This window comes from Petaurus breviceps, unplaced genomic scaffold, assembly GCF_028583685.1.
Source record: "Petaurus breviceps papuanus isolate PSGF00001 unplaced genomic scaffold, PetGlider_PUasm1.0 90779, whole genome shotgun sequence".
Lineage (NCBI taxonomy): Eukaryota > Metazoa > Chordata > Mammalia > Diprotodontia > Petauridae > Petaurus > Petaurus breviceps.
In genome coordinates, this window is record NW_027187344.1 from 10,777,662 (window position 1) to 10,804,969 (window position 27,308).

The 27,308-nt window shown below is 42.8% G+C and overlaps 2 protein-coding genes across 3 annotated transcripts; one reads left to right on the plus strand and one right to left on the minus strand.

Annotated features, from left to right (window-relative positions):
• Positions 1-1,114: 1,114 nt before the first annotated feature.
• Positions 1,115-11,548, minus strand: COQ4 (coenzyme Q4). Its single transcript, XM_069069506.1, has 6 exons — positions 11,074-11,548; positions 6,197-6,293; positions 4,778-4,880; positions 2,837-2,966; positions 2,031-2,124; positions 1,115-1,831 (listed from the first exon to the last, which is right to left on the minus strand). The coding sequence occupies exons 1-6, from the start codon at positions 11,288-11,290 to the stop codon at positions 1,660-1,662; spliced, it is 813 nt and encodes a 270-aa protein (XP_068925607.1). The 5' UTR covers positions 11,291-11,548; the 3' UTR covers positions 1,115-1,659.
• Positions 11,549-11,610: 62 nt separating this feature from the next.
• On the plus strand, positions 11,611-25,345 carry TRUB2 (TruB pseudouridine synthase family member 2). 2 transcript variants are annotated; one of them, XM_069069505.1, is made up of 8 exons: positions 11,611-11,780; positions 12,762-12,893; positions 15,749-15,823; positions 16,753-16,814; positions 18,086-18,167; positions 19,018-19,090; positions 20,663-20,866; positions 21,325-21,509. In XM_069069505.1, exons 1-8 carry the CDS (start codon positions 11,636-11,638, stop codon positions 21,341-21,343), a joined length of 792 nt encoding a protein of 263 aa, XP_068925606.1. In that variant the 5' UTR covers positions 11,611-11,635; the 3' UTR covers positions 21,344-21,509. The 2 variants fall into 2 exon arrangements, with proteins under 2 accessions (XP_068925606.1, XP_068925605.1); XM_069069504.1 differs by having other exon boundaries at positions 11,613-11,780; positions 20,663-20,799; positions 21,325-25,345.
• Positions 25,346-27,308: the final 1,963 nt, after the last annotated feature.

Sequence of the window (27,308 nt, forward strand, 5' to 3'; positions counted from 1 at the left end):
CCCTTCCAAGTTTTGGCTATTAAGGAAGTAGCTGCTTCATATTTTTAAAAGTATACATATAGGTCCTTTTCTTATTTCTTTGGGGTACATGCCTAGTAGTGATATAGATAGGTCAAAGGGGACGTGTAGTTTGGTGACTCTCTGGGCATGGTTCCAAACTGATTTTCAAATGACTAGACCAGCTCACAGTTCTGCCAGCAATGCACTAATGTGCTTGTTTTCCCACAAACCCTCCTTTACCAGTGTGATAGTTGAGGTAGAGCCTCAAAGTTGCTTTAATTTACAATTTTCTAATTATTAGTAATTTAGACTTTTTTTTTTTTTTGCTTTTTGGAGGGGGGAAGGCAGAGCAATTGGGGTTAAGTGACTTGCCCAAAGTCACATGGCTAGTAAGTGTTAAGTGTTTGCGGCCAGATTTGAACTCAGATCCTCCTAACTCCAGGGTGGGTGCCCTATTCACTGTGCCACCTAGCCGCCCCAATTTAGACATTTTAAGTGATTGTTGATGCCTTTGATTCCTTCCTTTGAAATTGCCTGTCATTTCCTTCGACCATTTATCTCCTAGGGAATGGCTTCTATTTTTATAAATTTGAATCAGTTCTCAAAAATGAGACCTTTATCAGAGAAACTTTTTGGGGAGATTTTTTTCCCCAGTCACCTGTGGAGACAAATGAAAAGCCTGAGAGCAGAGAGTTTGGGGGTAATTAATATTAAATATATTAATTATGGCTAGCAAATAATCAGTAAACTAAGGTCAGTGGTTCACTGAAACCAAAGATGAATCACTGAGATGATCCAATGTTTAAACATGCTTGGAAGAGTGAATATTTCTGCTTTGATATGTTAACAATTAATGAGAGCATGAATATTATAATGAGAGGTGATTTTATTCTAATGAGTTAGGGGGACATTACTCTGATTATGTCACTCTTGGACAAAGAGACTCTTCTCAAGCCAGACACTCCCCCCCCCCCGCCCAACCCCATGGCAATCTAGATAAAAGGATCTATCTAGGATCTCTCTCCACCCAGATCACTAAGGTTGAACACCCAATGGGTTAGAGTTCACCTAGATCAGCAAGTCATCTGGAAAAAAAGAAGAGGATAAAGAAATCTCTGGGTCCGAAAGAGGGCTTTATTCAGACTATGGAAACAACATCCTTCCTTACATTTCTGGATCCAAAAAGCTGACATCCTGGTATTCTGTTCAAACCACAGAAAACAAAAACAAAAACTTGGAGGGAAGAGAGAAAAGGGTGAAACAGTGGGAGAAGTAAGATGAAGTAGAAGGAATTCTTCCAGCTGAGAGCAGAGTGACTGGAGAGTAAATTCAACAAATTCACAGAGCCACAGATTCCTGATAAATCAATAGAATTCTCTGTATTGAGCCCATTCAGTTCCACTTAGGAGGTAGTGGTGGACTGCTTCTAGCCTACTGAAGAGATTTCTTCTAAACAAGTAGATTCCTTTTATTCTCATATCTCTGTTGGGAGATAAGGGGATATAAGAATATCCCTTTAAGGTCACTTTCTGAACTCTCTTCATCCCCTTATCTGAGGCTAGATGTCCCTGGGTACAGAGCGCAAAAGTCCTGGGCAGGGCAGCCCATTATCCAGTGGCACAGAGTTAGCATGAAGCTGCCGAATCAGAGGTTTGGGGCCTAGGTACGGCTGGGCCACACAGCAGGGGGTGGAGTGATTCCTAGTTCCTCCCGAAGAGCTCCTATGGGCTGCTCCCACCGTTGTTCATAGTAAAGGTTGAGGACACATCGGGAGTTTCGGCCATTCTGAACTGCCCAGGGAATCAGCTCTGTTACCAACACCTTCAGCTTCCTATGGGGACAGGGAAGAATTCATTATGTCAACCCCACCCCATACTTCACCTATATATCTGTTTAGCTGTAAAGAGATTGCTAAGGTCTGAATGCAGGCACTGAGGTGGCTCTGGCTTCTGCTCCTATTTCTGGCCCCTCTGTCCCCTAGCTCTTCTTCCTGCCTGGACACCCATACAAGAGGCCACAAAGGAGCTTACTTGGCACTGAGTCGGATGGGTCCAAAGGCAGCTCCTAAGATACACATGGGCAGGCCTGTTTGGATGGCTTCGAACCACTTAACCACAACTTCTCCTGGCCAAAAGGAAAAAAAAAAGGTAGTGATAGAGACAGGACTTTATGGGTAGTTCTGCTACACATCGTTGTATTGTGGAAGCACCATGTGCCAGGAAAGGCAAACCACCATCTCTTCCCCTTAGCTCCTTACAGAGATGGCCCTGAAACTGAACCCCCAAACTACTGGCCCTGCTTCCAGCCCAGGCCTTACTACCATCATTGAGGACAGCAACCACCATGGAGAAGGGGCCCACAAGCTTTTCCATCCCCACTAACTGCTGAGCCAATGTCACCGATGTGAAGGTAGGCCCAAGAACCTGGGGAATGGCAGCACGCCCCCCTGCTCCCACTTCTAGTCCAGTTCCCAAAGCCTTCATCCCCATTTAACTGTGAACTCCTTCAGGGCATGGACAGTCTCTCCTTTTCTATCCCCACTGCTTTATACATAATAAACACTTAATAAATGCTCATTCATTCATTCATGTATGTGATGCTCAAGATGGGCTGCCCAGCCTGGAGGAGGCGGGATTAGGGGCTGACCAGTCCCACCTGGTTGCCCTAATAGGACCCAGTTCTTGGGTCTAGTTTGGCCAGGGCATGCTATTGGCTCCCTTCTTGTCTGTTGCCTTCACAATTCTTGTTCCCTTCCCTTTGGATTTATGATGCTCAGATAATCCACCCCAGCCCAACCTCCCAGGTTTTGTGCCCACCAGAATAAGTACTCACGCACCAAGCATGTTGGTAGGCATTCCCAAAAGGGTATGGAGTAGGTCATGAACCTCACGGTAACGTTGGATCACATAAGCAAGTTCCTCATCATCCACAAATCGGGTGGGCGCTCGTGTATCTGGCGATACCCTCTGAAACCCCCCCCCCCATTACTTAGTTACATCAGCTCCCCTAAGCCTCTGCTACCAATTTCACACAGGCCAGCTATTCCTCACTAGTCCTTGGCTCCAATGCCTTCTAGGCACACATACTAATTTAGATAAACATTTAAAAAACCCAGCAATGTCTGGTATGATTATCTCAAAGGCTGTTGCTAGAGGCATAGGGATCCTAGGGGCATCTTTAGGGTTATTATGTTGGAGGGGGAGGGTCCGTATATAGGAATGAGAAGAGAGAATCACACTGTGTAGTTCCTGCCTCCAATACTTGTCTCTAGATGAAACTGTGTTATAATGAAGATCAAGGACATCACTGAAGGGCAAACGAAAAAGTCACAGAAGCACATTACAAACTGAAGGCTGGGGTATACAAGGAAGTAGGGTAATCCCTCTGGTAATAGTAAGGCATGTATGAGCTGATGAGGTGTATAGAAGCCATAGGACTTTAGCACATAGCACATAGCACACTGAGCTTCCTCCTCTGCTACTAGACCCCCTTGTGTCCAGCGTGGAACCCTCCAGATTCAACATAGAAATGTCTGGCTACCCCTTCACTGAATGCACTTGACTGTCTGTTTGCATACATGACAAGTATTTTCATTTAATTATTCTGTGGATTATTTCCTCCCAAGTTCTCCTCTGAGCACAGGATCCAGCAGTTTTACCAGGCAGGAAAGGCTCTGAGTAGTTGTCTTTTGATGGCCTGTTGGCTGAGCACCTCCGTCACTCCATTCAGACAGAGGCTCTGCAGGGGATGAATTCTTTCAGTCATAGCCCTCCCAAAGACATCTACAAAGGTGTGAAGGTGTGGAGGAATTGTCAACTGAATTACCAAAGGGATCACCCATATATGCTGATGAAATCACAGCTCCCTTTAGTACTGATAGAAGTACTGCTCTCTTCACTTGTCAGTTTGTCTCTATGTCTTCCCACATCCATGCAGTCTTTGTCTTGAGGAGAGAAAGAGATGCCTGCATTTGCTTAGTGGAGTGCCACAGGTAGAAGCCTGATGACATCTTTGTGCATGATCCTTAATGTCAAGTTCCATGAAGCTAGACTTGAACCTTGAGCTTAATTACCTTTAGGGCAATTCTGTTGCTCCATCCTCTGTAGGTTAGCAGAGCCTGGCGGCACAGTTGTGTCATAGCTAGTTGCTACAATATGGGCTAGGGACTGGGTCAGAAGCTATGCCTTCTCCATGTCCTTGAATCCAGAGAGCTACCTGGGATACTTTCTGGACAGGTACCTCCACCAGAGAGATAAGTTGGAAAACCATAATGTCAAGGAATTAGAGAAATCTTCTAGTTCTCAAAAAATGCAGGTGATATCTGGTTAAAGTCAACACGAAGGGTAGTCATAGGATGTAGGGTTAAGAAGGTTTCAGGAGATGAAGGCTGTAAGGTCAGGGGGCTCTGCAGCCTCAGTGACTGGGAAAAGAGTGGAGGACTAATATGCTCAGATAGACTGTCCCTGTATTCTCTTCTACTGGATGGGGCCCTCTGGGGTCACTGGGCAACGATGGCTGCTGGGCAATGGGGGAATAGAGGACACAGAGGAGCCAAAGGCCATGCTCTTACCAATCTTCTCTTAGCTTTGAGAGAAGCTTTTATAATCTGCACAACCAGATAATAAAAACCTAGGTCTTCAAAGTCAAAAGGTCAGGGGTGATGTAATTACTCCCAGGATATTTCTATGGTAGCTTGTGGCTGTTACCCCTGGTTCTACCTCTATCTATTCCCCTCATCCCCCAGGGCAAAACCTCCTATACAGAGAAGAACACTCACATTAACATCAAGAAAGTGGGCATACTCCCAACCAAAGGAGCCCTCTGGTAGGGTCCGGAGTTTGTTCAAGTCCAGGGTAGAGAGCTGGATTCGAGGTCGTTCCCTGTAGAAGCAGAGGGGAAGATTCAGGAGCTAGAATGGGTGAATTAAGGGGTGAATAAGATTACCAGACATGAGTGACACTTAGGTTATATAAAATTGACAGCTAGATTAGGCCTTAGGAGAGGATGAATTAGATAGAACTGTGGAAGGGTAGGAAAGCCACAATCCATATACACTTATTGCGCTACTCTGTGAAAGGGACTTCATCAAGAAATGTCAAGGGATGCAAAAGAGGTTTGGGATACTATCCCTACCCGCAAGAAACTTTTGAGAAAAAAAGGATACATGAAAATATAATTAACAACAGGATGCAAGGCAGTATGCAGTAGTATAAAGAGTTTTGGAGTCAGGAAAGAGTCATATTTCACTTCTTACACTTAGGAGCTGTATGTCTATGAACTCTTTCCCTCATCTGTAAAAGGGAAACCATAGCACCAGTAGCCACTACTTCACAGGATGGCTATAAGAATCTAATATGACCATATGTGTAAACCTTGAATTGCTCTACAAAGGTCAGCCATCACAATTATTCCAAGGCAGTATATTTGAAACATAAAATTAGTGGTATTAACAGTGAACACTTAAGAAGTTCAGAGAAGGGGCTGCTAGGTGGCACAGTGAATAAAGCACTGGCCCTGGAGTCAGGAAGACCTGAGTTCAAATGCGGCCTCAGACACTTAACACGAAAAACTAGCTGTGTGACCTTGGGCAAGTCACTTAACCCCAACTGCCCTCCCCCCCAAAAAAGCAAAAAAAAAAAAAAAGAAGTTCAGAGAAGGAAACGAGAACTCACTGTGGGCTGGGATAGTCATGGAAAACTTCAGGGAGAAGGCATGACTTTAGCTGAGTCTTAAGGGATATAAAAATAATTGGAAAGGAAAGTGAGGAACATTCCAAGAAATAGAAATAGTATGGCTAAAGAAAAGCTGTGTAAGAAGTAACATCTGGAGAAGTGGGGAGTAGAGGGTCTTCCATGATAAGGAATCAAGATTTTATCCAGTAGGCATAGTTTCTATGTAGAGGAAAGCTCAGAGTAATAACTTACATAAGGTTCAGGATAGGGGCAAGGCTGGAAGGGACCAGAGAAGTTGCCTCATTCAACCCCCTTCATTTTACAGATGAGGAACTGAGGCCAAGAAAGGCTAAGTGACTTGCCCAGGATCACATGTCTGGTAAGTGACTAGGGCAGCGTTTGAAGTCCAATACTTTCCCCACTATAACATTCTGCTTTGGTTTGAGGGATATCAGAATCCTCATTCTCCCACCCCAACCCCTCCAATTAAGTAAAACCCATGCCAAGCCCAAGAAGGGACCTACTGCAGGATCTCGGTACCCTCGGGGTCCCTCTTCATCCGATCCCTGAGTGACTGAAGAGCTTGGTGTCCTGTGGTCTCACCCAGAACAGCAACCATGTCTGAAAGGACAGAAATGAGCACAAGTGGAAAGAATGGGGGAGTCTCTAGGTCAACTCAAAATTCCGAGCTGTGTGTAGAACCCTGTGATAAGATATAAGTGAAAGAAGTCAAGGTCCTCCCAAACATTCATGTACAAGGTAATGAGGATATAAAGATGAAAAATTATAATGATTATGACTTCAAGAAATTTAATAGAAGCATTAAGACAAGTATACAAAAAAGCATAAGGCAAAATAGGATTAAGTGAAAAGGAGAAAAATACAAAGTGATTTGAGAATTTTGAGGATGGAAATACCACTCTCAGGTGGGAGGAGGTGGGATGGTATTCAAGGAAGGAATCTTATCCATTCATGGAGGAAACAGTCCCTGAGATGAGCCTTAAAAGGTGCAAAGAATTTTAACAGGGAGTGACAGGTTCATAGATAAGCAGCATTTATGAAGGTGACTCTTTCCCTGAGACCTAGAATACAGTGTGGTAGAAAGAGCACTAAACTAACAACCAAGGGACCTGGATCTGTCCCTAGTTCCTGGCTTTGGGCCTCAAATTTCCTCATTTTTAAAATAAGGAGATTGAATTAAATGACCTCTAAGAAGCCTTCCTGTTCTCAAATTGTATAATTCAATCTATATTAAGTGTTGGAAGGAATTTATACATTGTGGGTCACTGGCTGGGAGTCAGCAGAATAGGGCAGTTAAAGAAGGTTAGAACTGGAAGGGACTTAGGTCATCTTCTCCAACCCCCTCATTTTACAGATAAGGGCTAGCAAGCAGGATACTAAAAACAGACAAGGCAGGCCTGACCTGTTCAGGACCTTAGTGATCATCTAATAGCAGGGTGTGGTGCTAAAAGCATTGTACAGGCAGCACAAATTCAGGACTTAAAAAATTTCAACTACAAAACAAGATTTACAAAAACAAAAGACTTAAATAATTAAAAAGATATTCAATGTTCATGGCTGGGACAAGCCAATATAATAAAAACAATAGTACTCAAATTATTCTCCAAATTTAGTACTCTATCAAGTTACTAAAAGGCTACTTTACAGAATTAGGTGAAATAACAAAATTCATGGAGTAAGAAGTGGAAAGGAATAGTAAGAGCTATTGAAATAGAATAATGAAATAGTAGGCAGGAGTGGTAGCTTAGTGTTATCAAATCTTAAACTAGAGTATAGAATAGTAATTACCAAAATTACCTGGTACATGATAGAAAACAGAAAAGATCACTGAATTGGATAAGATGAATAAAACCTAGATACAAATGTGTAGAGAGAAGTCTAGTGCTCAATAAATCCGGGAACAAAATCTTGGAGAAAACAGTCTGGTAAAAAATGAATTTACATCACCATCTTATACTTCATACAAAAATAAGTTCCAAATGGATAAACAAATAAATAGTCATACCATTAAAAAATAAGAAAAGAGAAGGTTATATCTTCCATAGTTATGAATGGGAGAAAAACTACAATCAGACATGGTATAAGAAAGATCACAGAAGAAAAAATGGACAATCTTGAATAGAGAAAATGTTAAAGTTTTTGCAGAAATAAAATCAATGCAGTCAAATTAGAAGAAAAGATATCAATTGGGGGAAATCTTTATATTAAGTAAAATAAAAGTATGACATCCAAAATGCAAATTGAAACAAACATTTATTTCCCAAGTTACTAAAGGCTATGAACTAACAATTCTCAAAAGCAGGAGTGCAAACTTATTAATTATCTGAAAAAGTCCTCAAAATAAATAGAGAAATGTAAATTAAAGCTCTAAGGCATCAGTTCACACCCATCAAAGAGCCAAGATACTAAAAGACTGGAAAGGGAACATTATAGATAGGGCTGTAGGAAAAACATTTTAATTCACTAGTTGTGAAACTGAATTGGCTTAGCCATTCTGGAAAACAATTGGGAACTATGCAAGAAAAGTTACTAAATTTTTTATACCTTTTGACCTGGAGATTCCATTACCAGGCCTACATCTCAAGAGTATTCTGATAGTAAGAAAAAAACCAGATATACAAAAATGTTCATAGCAGTATTATTCACTATTAACAAAAATATGGAAACAAAATATGTAACCAATGATTGGAAAATGGCTGAACAGATTGTGGCATATGAATGTATTATTATGCCACAAAGAATTACAAATTTGAAGAATTCAGAGAAAATTGTAAAGACTTACGAAATTATACAGAGTAAAGAAAGCACAATCAAAAGAAAACAAATTCAATAACTACAACAATGCAAAGTCAATGTAGAGAGGTAACAGCACTATGATGAATCATATCAATGTTAGTATTAAAATTTAAGAACTTATTCCTATAAACAGCCACTAAATGGTTTCAGGGCGATTATTCATTGTAAGGGAGCATTTTAAGGTCTCCTATAACTCCAAATATATGATCCTATAATAAAGTGTCTTGTGTCAAAACAAAATGTACCAGTACATTTAAAAAATTCATTAGACTGCAATTCCAAGGCTCCAGATCTGGCACCACTTTGCCCCAAATTGCTTTTTCTTGTCTCATTCTCTGCAAAATGAGATTGTTATAGATGACTTCTTTTTCTGTTTGTGCTCTAAAGACAGGATTCGATGGGACTTAGTAGTGCCTTGGACAGTCATTACAGCAGGGTGCTGGAGAGCACAATAATAAACACATCAAAAAGTAGTAACCTGCCCAGAAATTTAGCAATCAGTGGCAGAGAACTGTTTTGGGAGTTAAGTGACCTGGGTACTGTCAACCCCTGGGAATCCCTGGGCCACCCTAATCACCTCATTGTTCTAAGCTTTTATACAGATTGACTTTACTAACTAATCCAAGTTCTGCAACTGACTACCTATGAGATTTTGAATAATGTCACTTTCTCTTTCTGGACCTCAGTAAGATCTTTTAGAAAATTACAAGACTTGGGTTAGATGATTTCTAAGGCCCTATTCAGTTCTAAATTATGATTTTGGCTTAAAGTTCACCTCATCAATACAATATATACAATCTCAACTGTTCTCCTTTTCCTTCTTCCCAACTAAGATTAACCATTTTTATGTAATGAGATTATATGGGTTTAATTATCAAAGTGGATACCAAAATGGACTTTTTTGATTAATTAGGCAAGCCTGACTGAGTAGAGGAAACTAAAATGCTGGTCCCATAAAACAGGGCTTCTACATTGACCATTGGACCGTGAATCACAAGACCTGGGTTCTGGTCCCAGTTCTTCTATTTATTTACTTTGAGCAAATCACATCTTCTCTCTAGATCTGTTTTTTCATCTATAAAATGGAGACATAAAAGGTTCCCATCTTGCTCTAAAGGTGTTGGGGCTCTATCCAGTTCAAGGCACTGGATGGGGTGGGGTTTGGGGCTTAGTGTTAACAGGGCAGAAAACTGGCTAGCAGGATATTAAATAAGGCAAGAATTATTTGACAGTAACCTAGACTAGAAGCTGGGAAGCATGAAATTTGGTCCCGATTCTGCCATAAACTAAAAATGTGGCCTTAGGCAAATTACTTCTCAAATCTGAGTCTGTTTCCTTGTTTATAAAATGAGATGCCTCAAGCTCTAAAGTGGGGAGGAACCTCACATTGAGGGGCACTGAATAGGGTTAGGACTTAGACCTTGGGGGGATGGGACAAGTAAGCAAAGTAAGAGGGGTATAGAAGGTACAGAGTCAGAATGTTAGAAGCAGAAGGAGCCTTCCAGGTCATTTGAAACCAACCAACTAATTTTTTTTTTTTTTTTGCCTTTTGGAGGGCAATTGGGGTTAAGTAACTTGCCCCAGGTTACACGGCTAGTTTTTTTGTGTGTGGGTGTTAAGTGTCTGAGGCCGGAACCGAACTCCCGTCCTGACTCCGGGCTGGCGCTTTACTCACTTCTACACGTAGCCGCTCCCCAACCTCCTAATTTTACAGACTTTATTCTGGAAAACAAGATATTAAATAGACCACAGTAGCCTGGTCAGGGCTTTAGTGACCATGAGTGGCGGAAAACACCCTGAACTGTGAATCAACAAACTTGATTTCTATAATTCTGGCTCTGCCACTGATTCTCTATTTCACCTTAGGCAACCTGGAATAATGGTAAGAGAATTAGATTTGGAAGCTGAAAACTAGGATTCAAATCATGGCTCTGCTCCTAAGGCCTTAAATATTTGGGCACTTGTGTAACTTTGATCAAGTTCATTCTATTTCTCTTGGCCTGACTTCTTTCTGAAAAATGAGATTAGACTAGAAGATTTCTGCATCCCCTTCCAGGTGGGACCTACTAGAGGAAAAAGGGCGTTGGAACAAGATCAAACTTGGGGCTTCGGTTGAGAGAGGGAGAGGATGGAGAAAGGAAGACCAGGATCCCCGCCGGGGCACTAGTGATCACCTAGGAGCAAAGTGACCCTGCAAGGGTCATGAACCAGAAATCGGAAGGTTTCCTCTTGGCTCTGCTCCTGATCCTAGAGGTCACTTGGTTATCGAGTAGCTCTCTGGGACCTAATCTCCCCACTGGAGGGAATGGATGAATTTAAAGTTAAACAATAATCTGCTCGACTCCTCCCCAGGCTGAGGGACTGCAGGCTAAGGGTCAAGGCATCATGAAAATGTGGGGAAAGGATTCCCCTCCCCCATCCCCTTTGGAATCGGAGAAACAGAGTTGAATGCCAGGTGTCACTTTACTTTCTGTGCAACCTCGGGGAAGTCCCTTAGCCTCTGAGCCTCCGTTTCTTCATCTGTGCAATGAGATGGGTGGGCACGATGACCTCCGCGGTCCCCTGTCGCGCTGGGCAGGCTCACCGTGGCGGTAGGGATCACAGAGCGCCATGCAGGCGGCGCCGGCCGCCAGCAGCGTCTTCTGTAGCGGGCTGGTGGGTATGTGACCTGGATAGAGCTGGCCCAAGCCCGTACTGCGGCCGCCGGGGACAGCCGCCGAGGTCGAAGCTGGGCGATAAGCGCCGAGGGGAAGTCGAGGTAGTAGGCCTGGGAGCCGCGACAGGCGGAGCGGCGTCGCCATGGCAGCGACCCCGAAAGGCAGAAAGGGCAAAGTTAATTCACCTCCCAACCAGCTGCGACGGAGCCGCGCAGAGGCCAAAAGTAGTTCGATCGCGCTCACCGGCTATCAGCTACTTTGTTTTCTAATTCTCTTAGGGCTCTCCCGACCTTTCAAAGAGCTACATTCACTTTTCTCTCCTATTCTACTACTGTAAAGCCTGGATAAAAGGTGCAGTCTTCGCTGCAAATGACTCTTGTTGTCTGCTAGGCCTGAGGCACGTTTCTCTCCGGCACAGTAAGAAAGTACCACTTCCGGCCTCGGAGTATGGCGGCGCCCAGAGAGGGACCCCATTTCTTGGACGCTTGTATGTCACTTCCGGTGGTTCCTTTCGGGAGTGCAAGCATGGGGTATGTGGGTTCATCTCGCCTGCATGGGCTCTTCGCAGTCTACAAGCCGCCTGGGTTGAACTGGAAACATCTGCGGGACACTGTGGAGCTTCAGCTCCTGAAGGGTGAATGACTCCGTTCCCTGGCCCTTGTACCCTTTTCCTTTCCACGACCCGCTTTATGCGCGAACTTCACCTAATGCTACTAACACTAAATAAGAACCAAATATGGGTCAGGCTTGTGTGATCTTGGATAAGTCACTCCCCTCTCTGTTTCAGTTTCTTCATCTCTAAAATGAGCAGGTTGCACTAGATCTCTAAGGTCCTCTCCTTGCATTCTCCTCCCGAGCCCACCCTGTCCAGGTGACCTTTCCTCCTTTCTCTAATATTTATTTATAACAGTCCACTTCTCATTGCAGTAAGCCTGCTTTGGAGTCAAATGCTTAGCACAGTGTACGACACATAGTAAACTCTTAATAGTCTATTCTCATCTCTCTCTATTTTCCTGGTTTTCTTCTTTGCCCCTCCCTCTGCTCCCCTCATCCAAGATTATCCCTACTGCCTCCTTTTCCAGAGCCCTTAGGTTTTAAGATCATATTTAGAACTGGCAGGAACTTTAGATAGCAGACACCTGATAGGCCAGTCTCACTGTCCCCTATTTAGAGAGGAGGAAACACTTCCACGGGGGTTCTTTCATGCTATTTCCCGTAGAGCCAACATCACAACAACCCTGTTACAAATGAGGAAACTGTGGAAGCCAGAGGTTAAATGACTTCCCCAGGAACATACAGCTAGGAAGTATCCCACCGAGGATGCAGGCTTAAGTCTTCTGACTCCAAGTCTAGCATTCTCTCCACTGGACCACTTAAGTTGTTTATGACCTTCCCCCACTGAGAACTGTTCTTAGCCCCTGAATTAGACTGATAGGATCTTAAAGGTCATCTCTATTACATTTCCCATATTTTACCAGGAAAACAGGGGACCTGATATTAGAAGTGGCTTAGTTAGAGGAATAGCCCCAAGATCCAGAACTGGCTTCTGAAGTCCAGACTGTGTCATCTTTTTTATTTTCCTCTACTGCCTCATACTACTCTACTCATCTTCCAGGTCTTAACTCACAGAAGAAACACACCCCTCAAGAGCACGTCCGATTCCTGCTTGGGCCCATGGAGGGAAGTGAAGGGAAAGAACTGACCCTCTCAGCCACTAGCGTTCCGGTGCTTTCTGAGCACCCGTTAGGTAAGATGATTCTGGGGCTTGTTGGTGGCATCACCATCATAGCATCAAGCAGCAAGGAATGCAATTCACTTCAGTGTCACAAGAATGTAAGTGCTTACCAGGAAACCATGACAGGTTGTTGTTTTTTCAGGGGGGGTAGTTATTGGTTTGTTTTTAACATTAAAAAAAAAAACTTTTTCGTTCCAAATTCCCTCCCTCCTGCCTCTCCTCCAACTATTGGGAAGGTAAGCAATATATCAATTATACATGTGAAGACCATAACAGTCATCGGTGATAAGAATTTTTAAAAATGAAAGTTTCTGCCCTCAAGGAGCCTACATCCTAAGGCAGAAGTTCTTAACCTTTTTTGTATCGTAGACTTCTTTGTTAGTCTGTTGAAACTGATAGATCACATCTCAGAACAGTCTTTTTTTTTTTTTTAAACAATTGGGGTTAAGTAACTTGCTCAAGGTTACACGGCCAGGTGTTTCTGGGTGGGTGCTAAGTGTCTGAGCCTGGATTCGATCCCCAGGTCATCTCGACACTAGAGCCGGTGCTCTTACTCGCTGTGCTACCTGGCCGCCCTGTCAGAACAGTCTTTTAAATGCACAAGACACAATAGATAGGATTATAAAGGAAAACAATTATATTAAAATAAGGATGTACTTTTTTTCCCATTAAAGTTCATGGAACCCCTGAAATCTCTCCACAGAGGCCTTGGGCATCTATGGGCCTCAAGTTAAGAGCCCTTGTTTTAATGGGAGAGACTACATATGTGCATGTACAAGGTAGTATAGGGAAGGAAGGCCCTAGCAGGTGGGGGTGTTCAGGAAGTATATATAGATTTGGCCATGATCTGCATAGAGTAATAATTTAACTTATCGGAGCTGATGAGTTCATCAGGAGAGTGTGGAGAGCAAAGGCCACAGGACTGAACCTTGGGGGTTTACCACAATTGGGGATGGGGTGGGGGCAGGGATGAAGATTTAGCAAAGGAGACTGAGAAGGGAAGGCTAGATGGGAAGGAGGAGAACCAAGAGAGAGCAGTGTCGTGAAACCGAGAGAGAACAAAGTGTTCAGTCGTGTCAGATGTTAGAAAGAGGTCAGGAAGGGTGAAGGTTGAGAAAAGGTCATTAGATTTGGCAGTTAAGAGACCACTTATAACTTTGGAGAGAACTGTTTCAGTTGAGTGTTGAGGTAAGAAGCCAGATTGCAGAGGGTTTAGAAGAGAATGAGAGGAGAAGAACTGGAAGTACCAAGTGTAGAGGGCTTTTTCAAGAGTTTGACTGAGAAAGGGAGGAGAAATGGGGATGATAGGATCTGGTGAAGATTGGTTAAGCATTTGAAAAATTTGACATGTTTATAGCCAGCAGGGTAGGAACAAGTAGATAGAGAGAAATGGAAAATTAAAGAGAGTTAGGAGATGAGAGTGGGAATAATCTGCTTGAGAAGATTAGAGGGAATTGCCTGTAGAGGTGTTGGCAAAAAGCGGGAGATGCTTGAAAGCATTGTGCAATTTCCTAAATGTAATGTTTCCTATAATTATAGGCCCAGTATAATATTATGTGTGATTATATATAGTGCAAGGGCCAGGCTGGTATCTTTGGGAGCCAGTAAGGGATAAATAAAAGGATTACCTTGAGCAGTAATGGCCTCACATTGAGGTTGGATAGTATAAATTTATAGTGGATACATGGTTTCAGGAACACCATCATTATCTAAGACTGGACTAATGGGGTAAATTGTTGGAGGATAATTTCCAAGGGTCTGTGGGTTAAGGAGGATCCAAAGTCTCAGATTTATAGCTACAAGGGACTTTAGATATATCTAGATTTGTTTATAAATTAAGAAACAGAGACTCAAAGAGATAAAAGTGACTTACTGTTAGGTTACACAAGAAGTAAATGATAGAATTTAGTATTTGAACTGAGATCCTCTGACTTTAAATCTGTTTATCTGTCCCTTTGCTGCCCCAACATGAGTAAATGGAAAATAAATACACAGGAAAATCCTGATGATGCCAGGCCATTTATTCTGGGTCTGCTGGCTATGTCTACAGTATTTCCCCTCATCCTCTAGAATAGCAGTTGGCAAATTATAGTCTGCGGGCCAAATCTAGCCCACTATCTGTTTTTGTGTGTCCTATGAACTAAGAATGGTTTTGACATTTTTAAGTAACAACTTTTAAATTGTCAAAACCATTCTTAGCCATACAAACAGGCACAGCCATAGTTTTCCAGCCCCTGCTCTAGAAGTACAAATTGCATACTTTATCACTTCTCTGATGAAATACTCAGTTGCCCTGCAGGTGGGTACAGGGACACTTTGAGTCATATTTTCAGTCTTCTCAGAGCCTTTCATTCTAATCATTGCAATCATGTGGACAGACAGGGTTTATGGCATCCATTAATAGGAGTATTTACCCTTTTAGGCCAGAGTTAGTTTGGGAACCTTTTGTACACAAGGAAAATCCTCTTGACTATATTTTTTCCTTCCTACTTGTGATATGCTTAGAAGCAGTCATAGCTCAGTTCCATCCCCAGGCTCAAGGAAATGACTATGCCTTCAGGGAGGGGGACTATTTGTCGCACAGACTTTTCATGTGTAGCAGTAACAGAACCTGTAAACCAAAACTGTTCCTGGTTTGAATTTCTCTGGAGCAAAATATTTCAAGCAAATAAGTCTTGAAAACCAGAGTCACTGACAGAAATTGACTGAAAAATTGGAGGAAAACTATGTGATCCTGCCTCTATCCCAAACCCAGGCTTATTTCCAGCATCTTCAGTGATCTCTGAAGAGTTCTTCTTTCTTCTTGGGTGCTAGAGATGCTATTGCCACATTATTCCAGGGACCTCACATATCTCATCTCTTTCCAGTGAGAGGGCCAAAATACAGGAGTGTGAAGGTGGGCGTCGGGCACCGGCTGGATGTCAAGTCATCTGGAGTGTTTGGTAGGCAGCATTGGCATGGCTTAGATTGTATGGCTGCTGCATGGGAGAGCAGCATGGCTTCTTGGAGGGCGGGATTAACAAGTGATAAATGCCCTGTGGAGGAGGGGCAGTATAAAAGAGAATGATAACTATCCCTTCCACCCCCTGCCATACAAGTCTGAAATATTGTTGTCAAGGCCAAAGAAAGTTCCTCTGAGAATCCTTCCTATGGCCATTCCTTGTTTGTGTCTCTGATAGTCGAATTCCCCTCCCTGACCCTCTCTTGGCCCAGGTCTTTATAATATTAGGATAGAGGTTATAGGCTCGTGAGGATAGTTAAAACTTTGGGACCTGTCCAAGGGCCAGGAGTCAAGAAATACAAGATCACATTTAGGATGTATAAACATGTGTTTCTGGTCCTTGTTGGTAGGCACTTGGACATATCTGCCATCAGAAACCACAGTGCCCAGTTCAAAAGGACAAGAGCCAGATGGCAGCTGCTTCTGTGCTGTCTGTGGCCGTGGACTCAGTGACCACATCCTCCGGATGGGTCCAGTCACAGTCAGTCCTTTGTATTTTTTCTGCATTTCTCCCAACCCCCAGTCCCCAGTAGGATTCAGGCTGGATAGACATTATCTCATTTTGCTGTCCTTTTTCTTTACTCTACAAGAGGGGTTAGGAGAAATTTTCTCCTTCAACCAGAACAAGAAACTGAGACCAGAACTTGCCCAGAGAAATCCTATGCCAGAATCTTATATGCTTACTGCTCTTCTGTGACAGATAGGACAGCAGTGTTAAGGGAACAGGGCAGAAAATCAAGGCAGGATCAGAGCAAGAACCCCTGATGTAATAGCTTTGGCATCTATTGTAAAATTGTTTCGGTGGTAGAGTCCCAGGCACGAAGGACTCGGGGAGGTCTGGAGATGAACTGTCGAATTGATGTCTTTCAGTGCTCGGCGTGGGTCATGGAAACAAGCTGCTCACAGACATCTACAATGCCCATCTCACCAAGGTACTCACTGGGGGTGCTTAGCTCTAGTGATTAGCTACTTGGCCTCTGGCCTGGAATGAATCATTTAACCTCTGAGTCTCAGTTTCTTCATTTGTAAAATGGGCAGGGATCATAATTCCTTTTCTACTAAATTTCATATGGTTCCTGGGAAGATCTGCAAAGGTAATAGATTGTGAAATCCCTTGTAAAGTACCAGGGGTGGCACAAAGGTGAGGGCTTATTATTTTTCTTCCCCCAAGGCCAGGCTACAGCAACTGAATGGGTCTCATGGCCTCTCATCTACATCAGGAGTTTGGAAGAAAGAATTTCATCCTGCCTCTGGAGAATAAATTAATTAGCTAACATTTATGAAGTACCTCTAGTGTGAAAGGCCATGTGGTTGGTATTATAAGGACTAAAAAACATCAGAAGACCATTGTCTCTGCCCTGAAGAAACTTAAAGTAATTCATTTATTCATTCAAAGATTACTTACTCAGCACCTGCTATATATACGTGGCACATACACGTGGAAGGTTAAATAGTATGAAAAAGATCCTTCAAGGCAGGTCAGGGTGTGTGGGGTCCATAGTGGTCCATCAGATGGAACAGAGAGGCCCTGCTAAAGTGGAGAGCAGGGAGGGAGAGGTCACTGTGTTAAGAAGGGCTCATGGAAAGAAGTAGGTTGAGCTGGACCTTAAAGAATAGGGGTAGACATTTAAAATGGAAGTCTAAAGAAGGCCCCCGAAAGTGTGGAGGATCACTGCAACGTGTTTGGAGAACAGGGGGCCAGTTTGGTGAGAGGAGAGAATGATGAAGGTGAACATCAAGACCTAAGACTGTTTTGAACCAAAATGTGGGAGGTTTTGAATGCCAAGCTTAACAATGGGGAAGGAATCTCTTCCTAGCCCGGCTTTTATTCTGCACATAAGAGGGGTGCTCCTCAGAAACTAAGCTCCAAGAGGGAGGCCAAGGAGCACCAAAAGAAATAGCTGGTCAGGAGCAAAGAGCACACGCTTTTGAGGGAAGGGGCTGCCCTTTGTATTGCTCCGTACTCAGCCAACTGTGGGTGGCCAATGAATATTTATCAGATGGCCTGTTTCACTGTCCCATCCTGTGGGTGCATAGTAAGTAGTGGGTGACTTGCTTCACTGTCCCTTGACTTTGTGGTGCTTAGTCAACATGGTAGTAGTCATCTAGATTATTCCAGAGATTCAGGGTTCACTTAAACTGCTTCCATGGGGTCCCATTGAAAGAGTGAGTAAATTGATACTTCTCACCTCCCTTCTCAAAGGATTACACAGTTCGTGGGATCCTGGGCAAAGCCACAGATGACTTCTCTGATGAAGGCAGGCTCGTTGAAAAGACAACTTATGGTAAGAGCACATGAGAGCCCAGGGATCAGGCACTATGCTTGGGGCTGTTGTTTATGTGATGTCTCCAGTCCTTCTCCAAGGACTCCAGAATCTCTCTGAGGTTAATTACTGAGCTAGTGCTCAGTAGAAGAGGTGAAGCATATCTTGGGGCTTCAGTAAGCAAATTGCTGTCATAGAAGAAGTAACACTGAATTTAGAATCTAAGGACCCAGGTTCCAATCCTGATTGACTCTACTATTTACTACCTATGTGACCTTGAATAAGTCACCAAAACCTCCTTGGTCCTTGGTTTTCTTATCTTTAAACAATGGAGCTGGACTAGATACCCTAATCACATTAGAGTAACCTGGAACCCAAAGAGGCATGTGGGTGGAATTTGGGTAGCCTTACTCATTTGCCTTGGAGATTATGTCACAATTTAATGGCAGGGGGACATGTAAATATGCCAGACTTTTTTTAGCATCAGCTGGAGAGCCCCTCCTCTCTGCTGGCCAATGTTCTGCTTCACAAAGTTATCTCTCCACTTGCCCTGAGGGAGGGGAAGGAATCACTCTGTTAATCTCCAAGTCACCATTAAGTACTAGGGCCCCAGCTCCCAATGGGTGAGCTGTGTGGGAAGGTGTGAGCATCCCAAGAATGTGCCAGAGGGTTGGTGTGGGTACAGAAGAGTCTATTTGCTTCTGAGGGCCAACTCTTCCTTTTGCCCATGGTGCATGCCCACTCCATAGGTTGGAGAGAGAAATAGAAGGGGGAGATTGGAGATCATAGGCTGAGCAGGGTGAGGGTGACTTCTTCTTCTTGCCCCACCCCATGCAGGTGATTCTGCTCTAATATCCATTGGTTTTCCCAGATCATGTGACCCCAGAGAAGCTCAGCAGAATCCTGGCTGTCATCCAAGGCTCCCATCAGAAGGCCCTGGTAATGTAAGTATCAAGACTGGACTGCCTGCCTTCACCCTTTTCCACTGGAGGCAGTAAATGAGAGGCTGGAATCAAGTCTGTAACTAGTGCCCATGTTGTGTTGGCTACAGCTCTTGTCTTGGACCAACTTTCCTGTTTGTTTTCTGAAGTCCCTGGGGGCAGTCACCCAGATCTACCAGATTTCTCATATTGCCCCATTCCCAGAACTTTCCTGCTCTCTTCCAGGGCTGGCACCCCTGTTCCTCTAGCTCAGCAGGCGATCCTGCTTCTTAGTTTGCTGAAAAGTCTTAAGTGTTGACGTCATTCGGTAGGACCCTCCCTCACTTCCTTGAAAAAGGTCGTCTTTCCTATAAAAAGCTCAATATTTTTTATTCTGAACTTAAATACAAAAAAAGGGCCTTTTCATATGTATACCAAAACACACCAAAAGAATTGTACATGAAACCTCCATTTCAAACCATGGTTGTCCTGCTTGTCTTTGCTTCCTTCTCTTGTATGTGGTTTTTAAAAAAATGACAATGTCCCCTGCCTTTTTTCTTGCCTCACTATTGCTACCCCCTTCTCTGTCCAGACCCACCTTCCAAATAAAACACAAGAGAAAGAAAAAAACCCAGTTCATAGCAAGCAAGTATATTTGGGCAAAAGGAATGCGCAATGGTGATATCCAGAAATGTATGTCCTGTCCATCATCTTGTATCTCTCCCTCCTCTGTGGGCGGCCATATAACATACCTCAGCCCAGGTCCTCTAGAGAAAGAGTGTTTTTGAGCAGGGGAGTGACATGATCAGAATGGCCTACAGCAGTGGTAATCACACTCAAATAGAAACAGATTCTTGTGCTGCATATTGACTTGGAGAGCCACACATTAACTTTCAGTGTTGTATTTTTATTTATTTTGTGAAGCATTTTCCAAACACATTTAATCTGCTTTGAGCTGCTCAGGCATTCACCAGGAATTTGATACCTCTGACCTATAGGAAAAACCAAGATTTCCTGAGTATGAATACTCAGGAAGTATTTATATTCCCACATAGTATGCCTTCAAACTACCTTTTCAGCCATATTTCCCATTACTTCTTTTGCCAGACCAAAATATTTTCTGTTCCCTAAATGTGTCATCTCTTTGTCTTTGCTCATTATTCTCTCAGCCTGAATGCCCTCCTATCTAATTTACCCTTTAAAGCCCATCAGCCTTTTTTGAAGCCTTTCCTGATTTCCCTCCAAACAGATGTGATCTCTACCCCCATAGAGGTATGTGCCTTCTGTGACACATCCTATATAATATTCTACCTTTATTATTCTTAGTGGCCTCATCTTATTCCCCCACTAGATTAGTAGCACTCCAGGAACAGGGATTTTGTCTTTTCGTGCCTTGTAGTTGCTCCATAAATCTTTGCTAAATTGAATTGAATCTATCTGGCACTTCATGACATTAAATTCTTTTTGGTTAGGCAGAAGGATAAGAGACAGCTTTCAAGAGAACCCCATTTGGAGTTAGGAATTCAAAGCTATATCAACTTAATTCCAAGCTCTTATCATGAAGTGGTCCTTAAAAATTGTCATCCTTTTCCCTAGGTATTCCAATCTCGACTTGAAGACTCAAGAGGCCTATGAGATGGCTGTGAAAGGGTTAATCCGGCCCATGGCCAAGAGTCCAATGCTAATTACAGGAATCCAATGTCTCCAATTTGCTCCTCCTGAATTCCTCTTAGGTAGGATTTGGGAGAGTGAAAAATCAGAACGACATGAGAGTAGGAGAATGATAGGGCCCTACTTGGGGTAAGTCTGGAAGACAGTTCTCAGTCCTTCGTGACAGTAACTCCCTTTTCAACCAACCTAGATGGTCTGAGCAGAGCTGTGAGACCTCACACCGTCATCCTCTGCCATGGCAGTTCACTTGGGCTCTCTGGGTCTCAGCAGCTTCCCGCCCCCAGTGCTAGGACCTTGGCAGATAACAGGCTTCACAGAGCAAATGCTCTCATATCTCATGCCAAAGCACTCTTTGATGCAGATTCTTAGCAAGCAAAGGTTATATTTAGAGCCATGTTCCCAGGGTTGGATGGTGTTTCGTGTTGTTTTCAAAGCTCCCCTAGTGAATTTCTCTTTCGCTTTGGCCTCCTTCAGTTCCCTTTTTCCTCCTGATCCCTCTTCTGAATTACTTTTCCTCTTCTCTGCTTCCTGCACTTAAATCCTTGCTCACACTCCTTTCTCTTTAACTCTTTGTTGCCCTGGTACAGAGATTCAGTGCATGCATGAAACCCAGCAGCTGCTCCGTCGAGTGGTACATGAGATTGGACTGGAACTGAAATCAGCTGCTGTCTGTACCCAAGTGCGCCGGACCCGAGATGGGGTCTTCACCCTGGAGGATGCCCTTCTGCGGACACAGTGGGACATGCACAGTATTCAGAAATCAATCCAAAAAGCAGCACCTCGAATAGAGGCAGAGCTAGAAAAGTGCCAAACAGTAGCGCTGTGCCCTAGAGACCCTGTTGGACAACCTGCTTCCTAACAGATCCAGGTCACGGGCAAACTCAAGTAAACTTTCCCCATGGGCAAAAAGTATGAGCACACAGCCTTAGGAAAGAACAGCAGGGGAGGGTGCTGAAATGGTGTGGGAGATCCATGGCCTGACTGAGGTTAGAGGTCATGTACTGCCAGGAGTAAGACTTGGGAAACTTTAAAATGATCCTTGTCTATTCAGTAAGTAAAAAGCTCTGTCCCTTGGCTTTTGTATGAGGAAGAGACTTGGTGTTTTTGGTCTAATGAACATAGTTGAGAAGGGGGCCTCTGAAGCAGCATCCTTGGTTGCCTTGTTAAATCTGGCAGAATTTAGCTGATGTCACTGGGAAAGTGGTGGTAGAGAGGTGGAGACTCCAGGAAAAAGTAGTGAGAAGACAGAGATAGCAAAGGAAGAGGAGCTAATATTCTTCAATGCTTACACAGTTTTGAGAGAACCCCTTCTACCCTGTCTTGAGAGGGAGGAATTAGGAAGGAATGAGATTTCTCTGAAGAACCTAGAGCACTTAAGAGCTGGGATTGTCCTGGTTTTTGTTACAAAGAGGAGAAACTGAGATAAGGTTGTATGGAAATCAAATAGAAACCATGTCTTTATCTCTTCACTTCTTTCTTTGACCTCTAACTCTCTAGGCAGGGTAGTTGTAGGGGAAAGATCACTGGACTTTGTCAGAAAACCGAAGTCTGAATCCCAGTTTCACTATTTTCAACCATGGGCAAATCACCTCACCTTTCTGAGCCTTAGTTTCCTCAACTAAAAGAATAAGGATTATGATACGTATTTCCTACCACAGTTTTTGTGAGGATCAAATGAGATTGTGTGTAAAGAGTTTAGTAAACTTTTCAAGCACTGTATGAGGGTTAGACACTGCTGTTCAATAGTAACCCAAGACCACTTTCTAACAGCTCCCAGTTTAGGATGGTGGATATCTGGGTGAAAGGCCAAGCAGCACAGGTGACCTTTTTTAAACCCTCTTCCAGACATCTGGACATTGCTTTTTGGCTTATCACTTTACCTGAACCAGTGAGGGCTGGGCTTCGTGTGTTTCCCAAGACATAGGGCTAGTTTAGAGGTGAAAAGGAAGATGATTGCAGAGCTTGTTATATGTTGCCTAACAACCAAGAGATTGGAAATTAGAAAACCCTGCTAAGGAGGGGACTTTGAAATTCTAAATAGATCATTTTTCTCCTGCCTTTTCTCTTCATCCTCCCTCTCCACAACCCCAGCACACTACTATATATGTAGGTGTCAGAGGCAGGTTTAGACAGCCAGTCTTGGCTAGTAAGGAGCTTGTAGCACCCTAGCCTTATGGGCAGGTATGGGCTCTGCCTAGTAATAGTCAGGTTACACAAATGATAATAACTTTGCTGATAAACTTTAAGCATCAGCTCCACCCATCATTACTCATACCACCCTTGTCCCCTCCAGAATGTATCCACCCCTTTTGTTAAGCAAACCAAAGTTTTTGCTCTCTGGAATTATCTTCTACTTCCAACAAATAAAAACTCCCATAAAATCCAAATGGACTATCAAATCAGATATTGCCTTCCTGCCTTGATTCTCCCTGCTCAGCTTGGGCTCAGGGATGGGTTAGGAGTGTTCATTTCTTCTCTCTTCATTTCTATTCTGCCAGGATGGCTAATTTTTAGAAAGCTCAATTTTAAGTGTATCTCTCACCTTGCATATAATGGATATTTTAAAATTCCTGCTGAATAGAATTGAGTTTCTGCCCTTTGATGTACCACAGCCTAAATTTCTTTCAGTCAACACATTTTTTTGAGTACCTGCCATTCATTCACCCCTACACATTTATGGAGTGCTTTCTGTGTACATAGTGGTTGACTAGACTGCCGATAATGTTCAGATAAGACATTCCCTGGAGCTTACAGTGTAGTGAGGGGGGAATAAGAGATACAGATAACATATAATACACTGGGATTTCGTTGGAAGGAAATACTAATCTCAGGGCACTTTTATGCTTAGCAATTAGCTGCTATAATTACATAAGAAATGTGAGCCACAGACCTAATCTTTGACACATAGTTCTTTCCTGTCATATATCTCTGCTTGTTCATTTACCTCACAACCTCAGGTCCTTTTTCCCCCTATGTTTTGAGCCTTCCACTTTTGTTTCTCTTTACTCTCCACCCTCATCTTGGTTCTTAAGGTAGCATTTATTCTGGCCCAATTTTTATAGCTGTTTTATAAATGCTTATTAATTTAAGGCCTCACATAAAGAAAACAGGAGCCCCCAAGGCCCACAATTTGCATAGCATTCACACAAAATATTGGGCATGCCCTTGATGGGTTATACTCCTGTGTCCTATCAAAATCTTTCTTCCTGGCCCTTCAGCTAGATGGTAGTTGCTGTACATTTCACCCAAGGAAAGAAATGAAGGATAGCAAGGAGCTTTTCCCTGTCTCTAGTGACACCTAGGTCAAAGTGAAGTGGTCTCAGTATCAGCAGGTAGGATTGATGTTAGTCATCACTAAGAATTTCCTGTTTGTGTTGTGACACAATGGCACATACTATTAAGGGAGGCCATGGGATCATCCTGGCAGGAGATAGTTGACCAAGAGTACCATCTGTTGGGTGGTTAAGGTGAAGCAGGGTGTTATATGGATCTGTAGGCTCCTTTCTGCCTAAGGATTTTGCATCTAGTAATACAAGTTGGTGTCAAAATTACCTTTGCTAGAGCACTCTGAAAAAACCCTAGCTTTGTCACAAAACCTGTGCTCTAGTCACTTCTTAGTCATTTGACCATGGTCAAATTGCCAAAGATGAATGAACATTGGTTTCCTCATCTATGAAATGGAGGTAATTAGTGCCTGTCCTATGTATTTTATAGTGTTATTGTGAGGATCAATGGATAAAATATATGTGATTACATATATAATAGTATAAGGTTAGTATCATTAACATTTGAAAGAATTGGGATACTTTGAGGAGTCCCAGTGGTTAAACTCAGTCCCTTTGTAAAGTTAGAGACTTCTAAAATGAGTGCCAATGGAAGCAAAACAGTCCTGTTCCTTAGCCTAACAAACCAGCTGAACAGGTTTGCTTTTTTTGGTAAGGTGGATAAAAGAAGCAAGGGGAACAGCATAATTCACCTCTAACAATGAGCAGTTTTCCTCCTGCACAGTTTAAAGATTAGGGAAAGACTGAAGAGAAAGTTATCCATCTATAGTTGACCCAAGCTGGCTAATATTGGGTTCAGGGTTAGCAAAAATTTGCTGTTTGGGGTGGCTAGGTGGTGCAGTGAATAGAGCACCGGACCTGGAGTCAGGAGGACCTGGGTTCAAGTCAGGCCTCAGACACAACACAAAAACTAGCTGTGTGACTTTGGGCAAGTCACTTAACCCTAATTGCCCTCCAAAAAAAAAACCCCGAAAGCTTGCTGTTTAAGAATAAAGTTGTGTTTAGATTTAATTTATGATAGTTTGAGGGGATTTAACATGTATGGAAAGCACTTTGTAACCTTAAAGTATTATGTAATTGTGAATTTAAAATAAACATGCCCTGTGCTCAAGATCATCAATAGGGAACTTGGAGGAGTTAACACAAGAAACTTCTCCCTGTTAGAATGCAAGCACTTCATTCCTTTCTAGCCTCTTAAAATTCTTAAATGTATTTACTTTTAACTCCTGTGTTTACATTTTAAAGTTTCTCCTAAGTTCTGGTCTTTTTATCAGAAATACACAGAAATCCTGTTTCATTAAAAGTCCATTTTCTACCTGTAGGATTATACTCTTTTTTCTGGCTAAGTTATTCTTGGTTGTAAGCATACTTTTTGCCTTTTGGATTATGGGATTCCAAACTCTCATCTTATTTGTAGTGGTAGCTGCCAAATCTTGTGTGATCCTGTGATTTCTAGGTACTTGAACTTTCCTTTTGGATGCTTGCAGTATTTTTTTTTCTTCTTTTTAACCTGGAAATGGAATTTTGGCTTACATTTCTGGAAATTTGCATTTTGGGATGTCTTTCAGGAGGTGACCAGTAGGATTCTTTCTATTTTTACTTTGCCTTCCAGTTCTGACAAAAGAACCTTAATGAGAATAGCCAGGAAAAGACCTACTGCTTCATCTACTTTTATAGGAAAAAGCTGCCTGCCAAGTCAGAAGTTTTTGAGAATGCTAATAAGCATAGGGTTCTGAGGTCTAGGAGAAATGGGGCAGATGATTAGGTTTAAGTATGAACCTGCTTATCTCCTGACCTTGTTGTAAGTACCTGGATGCCTGAAAATATAAATTTTCCATTATGGACAATGATGACTTAACTAGAGACAAAATCTCTTCTCTGGAGCAACGCTGTGCTCATTAGATGGATGACTATTTTGGTTTGTAATTTTAACCTTTAACCTGGTTCATTGCTCCTACCCACCCTCCAGGTTTCTGTATCTTCATTTACCCTTCACACAGACTGGCCAACAGAAAATATTTGAGTCAGACAGCTTTCTCACAATACTTTTCAAGGTTCTAGATGTGAGACCTTCACCCTGAACTTCTTCCAGATCTGGACATCAAGGAAAGCTTAAGTAGGACTTTGCTTTCTGAGAGTCTTGACTCACTGTTTAAAGAGGCAGCCAGTCAAATCCAAAAACCATTTAAATGTCATGTGCATGAAGCAGTGTGCCATAGTGGATAGAGCTAGCTTCAAATGGAAGACCCAGATATGTCTTACCTCTGACACATTGGTAGTGGTTACTCTTAACAATTACAATCTCTGTGCTCTAGGCAATTTTCTAAAACTCTTAAGTTACAAAGGGAAAACAAAACAGTCCCTGCCGTTTTACTTCTTTAGGAACATATTCTGATGAACAGACCTCCCTCTCAAAGGGGAAAAGACTGTAAGGAAGGACAAATAGGAATTGGTATCTGGGCAAAGTGCTGATATTAAATTATTTCCTCTATCAAAATGCTGTAAAATAGGATAGCATTCATTTCATTATTAAATATTATCTCTCCTAACTCTTAAGAATCTGGGATTCCTAAGACCTTTTATATTCCTAGAGGGAAGAGACTTTGTTTTTAGAACATTTTATCCAGAATACCTAGCATACTAAAATATTAAAGCAGTTGGATCCATGGCTCAGCCCATAATCCAAATCTAACTGATTGCTGCCTAGAATTCCTGCTCCTTTCAGATGACAAGAGGAGGTTGCTGGATAGAACAGCTTGCCTTGCAAAAGTGAAAACAGCCTGCTGCCGTTTTCTTCCTGCTACCAGCTCCTTCCCCCGACCTTCCTCTACAAGGCTGTTCAGCTAACCCTTTGACTATGGTCAAGGCACCAGAGAACTTTTTTTGCTCTTCAGTGGACTTTGGTTCATCCCTGAGGTGATACTGCCCCCCAAAGGTCTATGCCTGTCACTGCACCCTTAACAGGGAACATATTCTAGGGATTCAGGGATATTCTAGATATTCTAGGGATTGGCTACTGGGCATAAGGGTTTCACCTAAGATGTCCTCCAGCCGCTGATGATCTAAGTGTCTCCTTATAGTATGTTTGGCTAATGCAAATCTATAAAGGTAGAATACATCACTGTGATTGGGACTCCCAGCCAGAGGAGGGACAAGGAAGGAAGCTATTCACATGACGACTTTTGTGCTGAATACTGACTTGGGTATGGACTCACTACCTTTAATACTCCTAGAGAGCAGAGCCTTAGTCTTCAGAATGTTTTAGCCACACTACACTGTGTAATGTA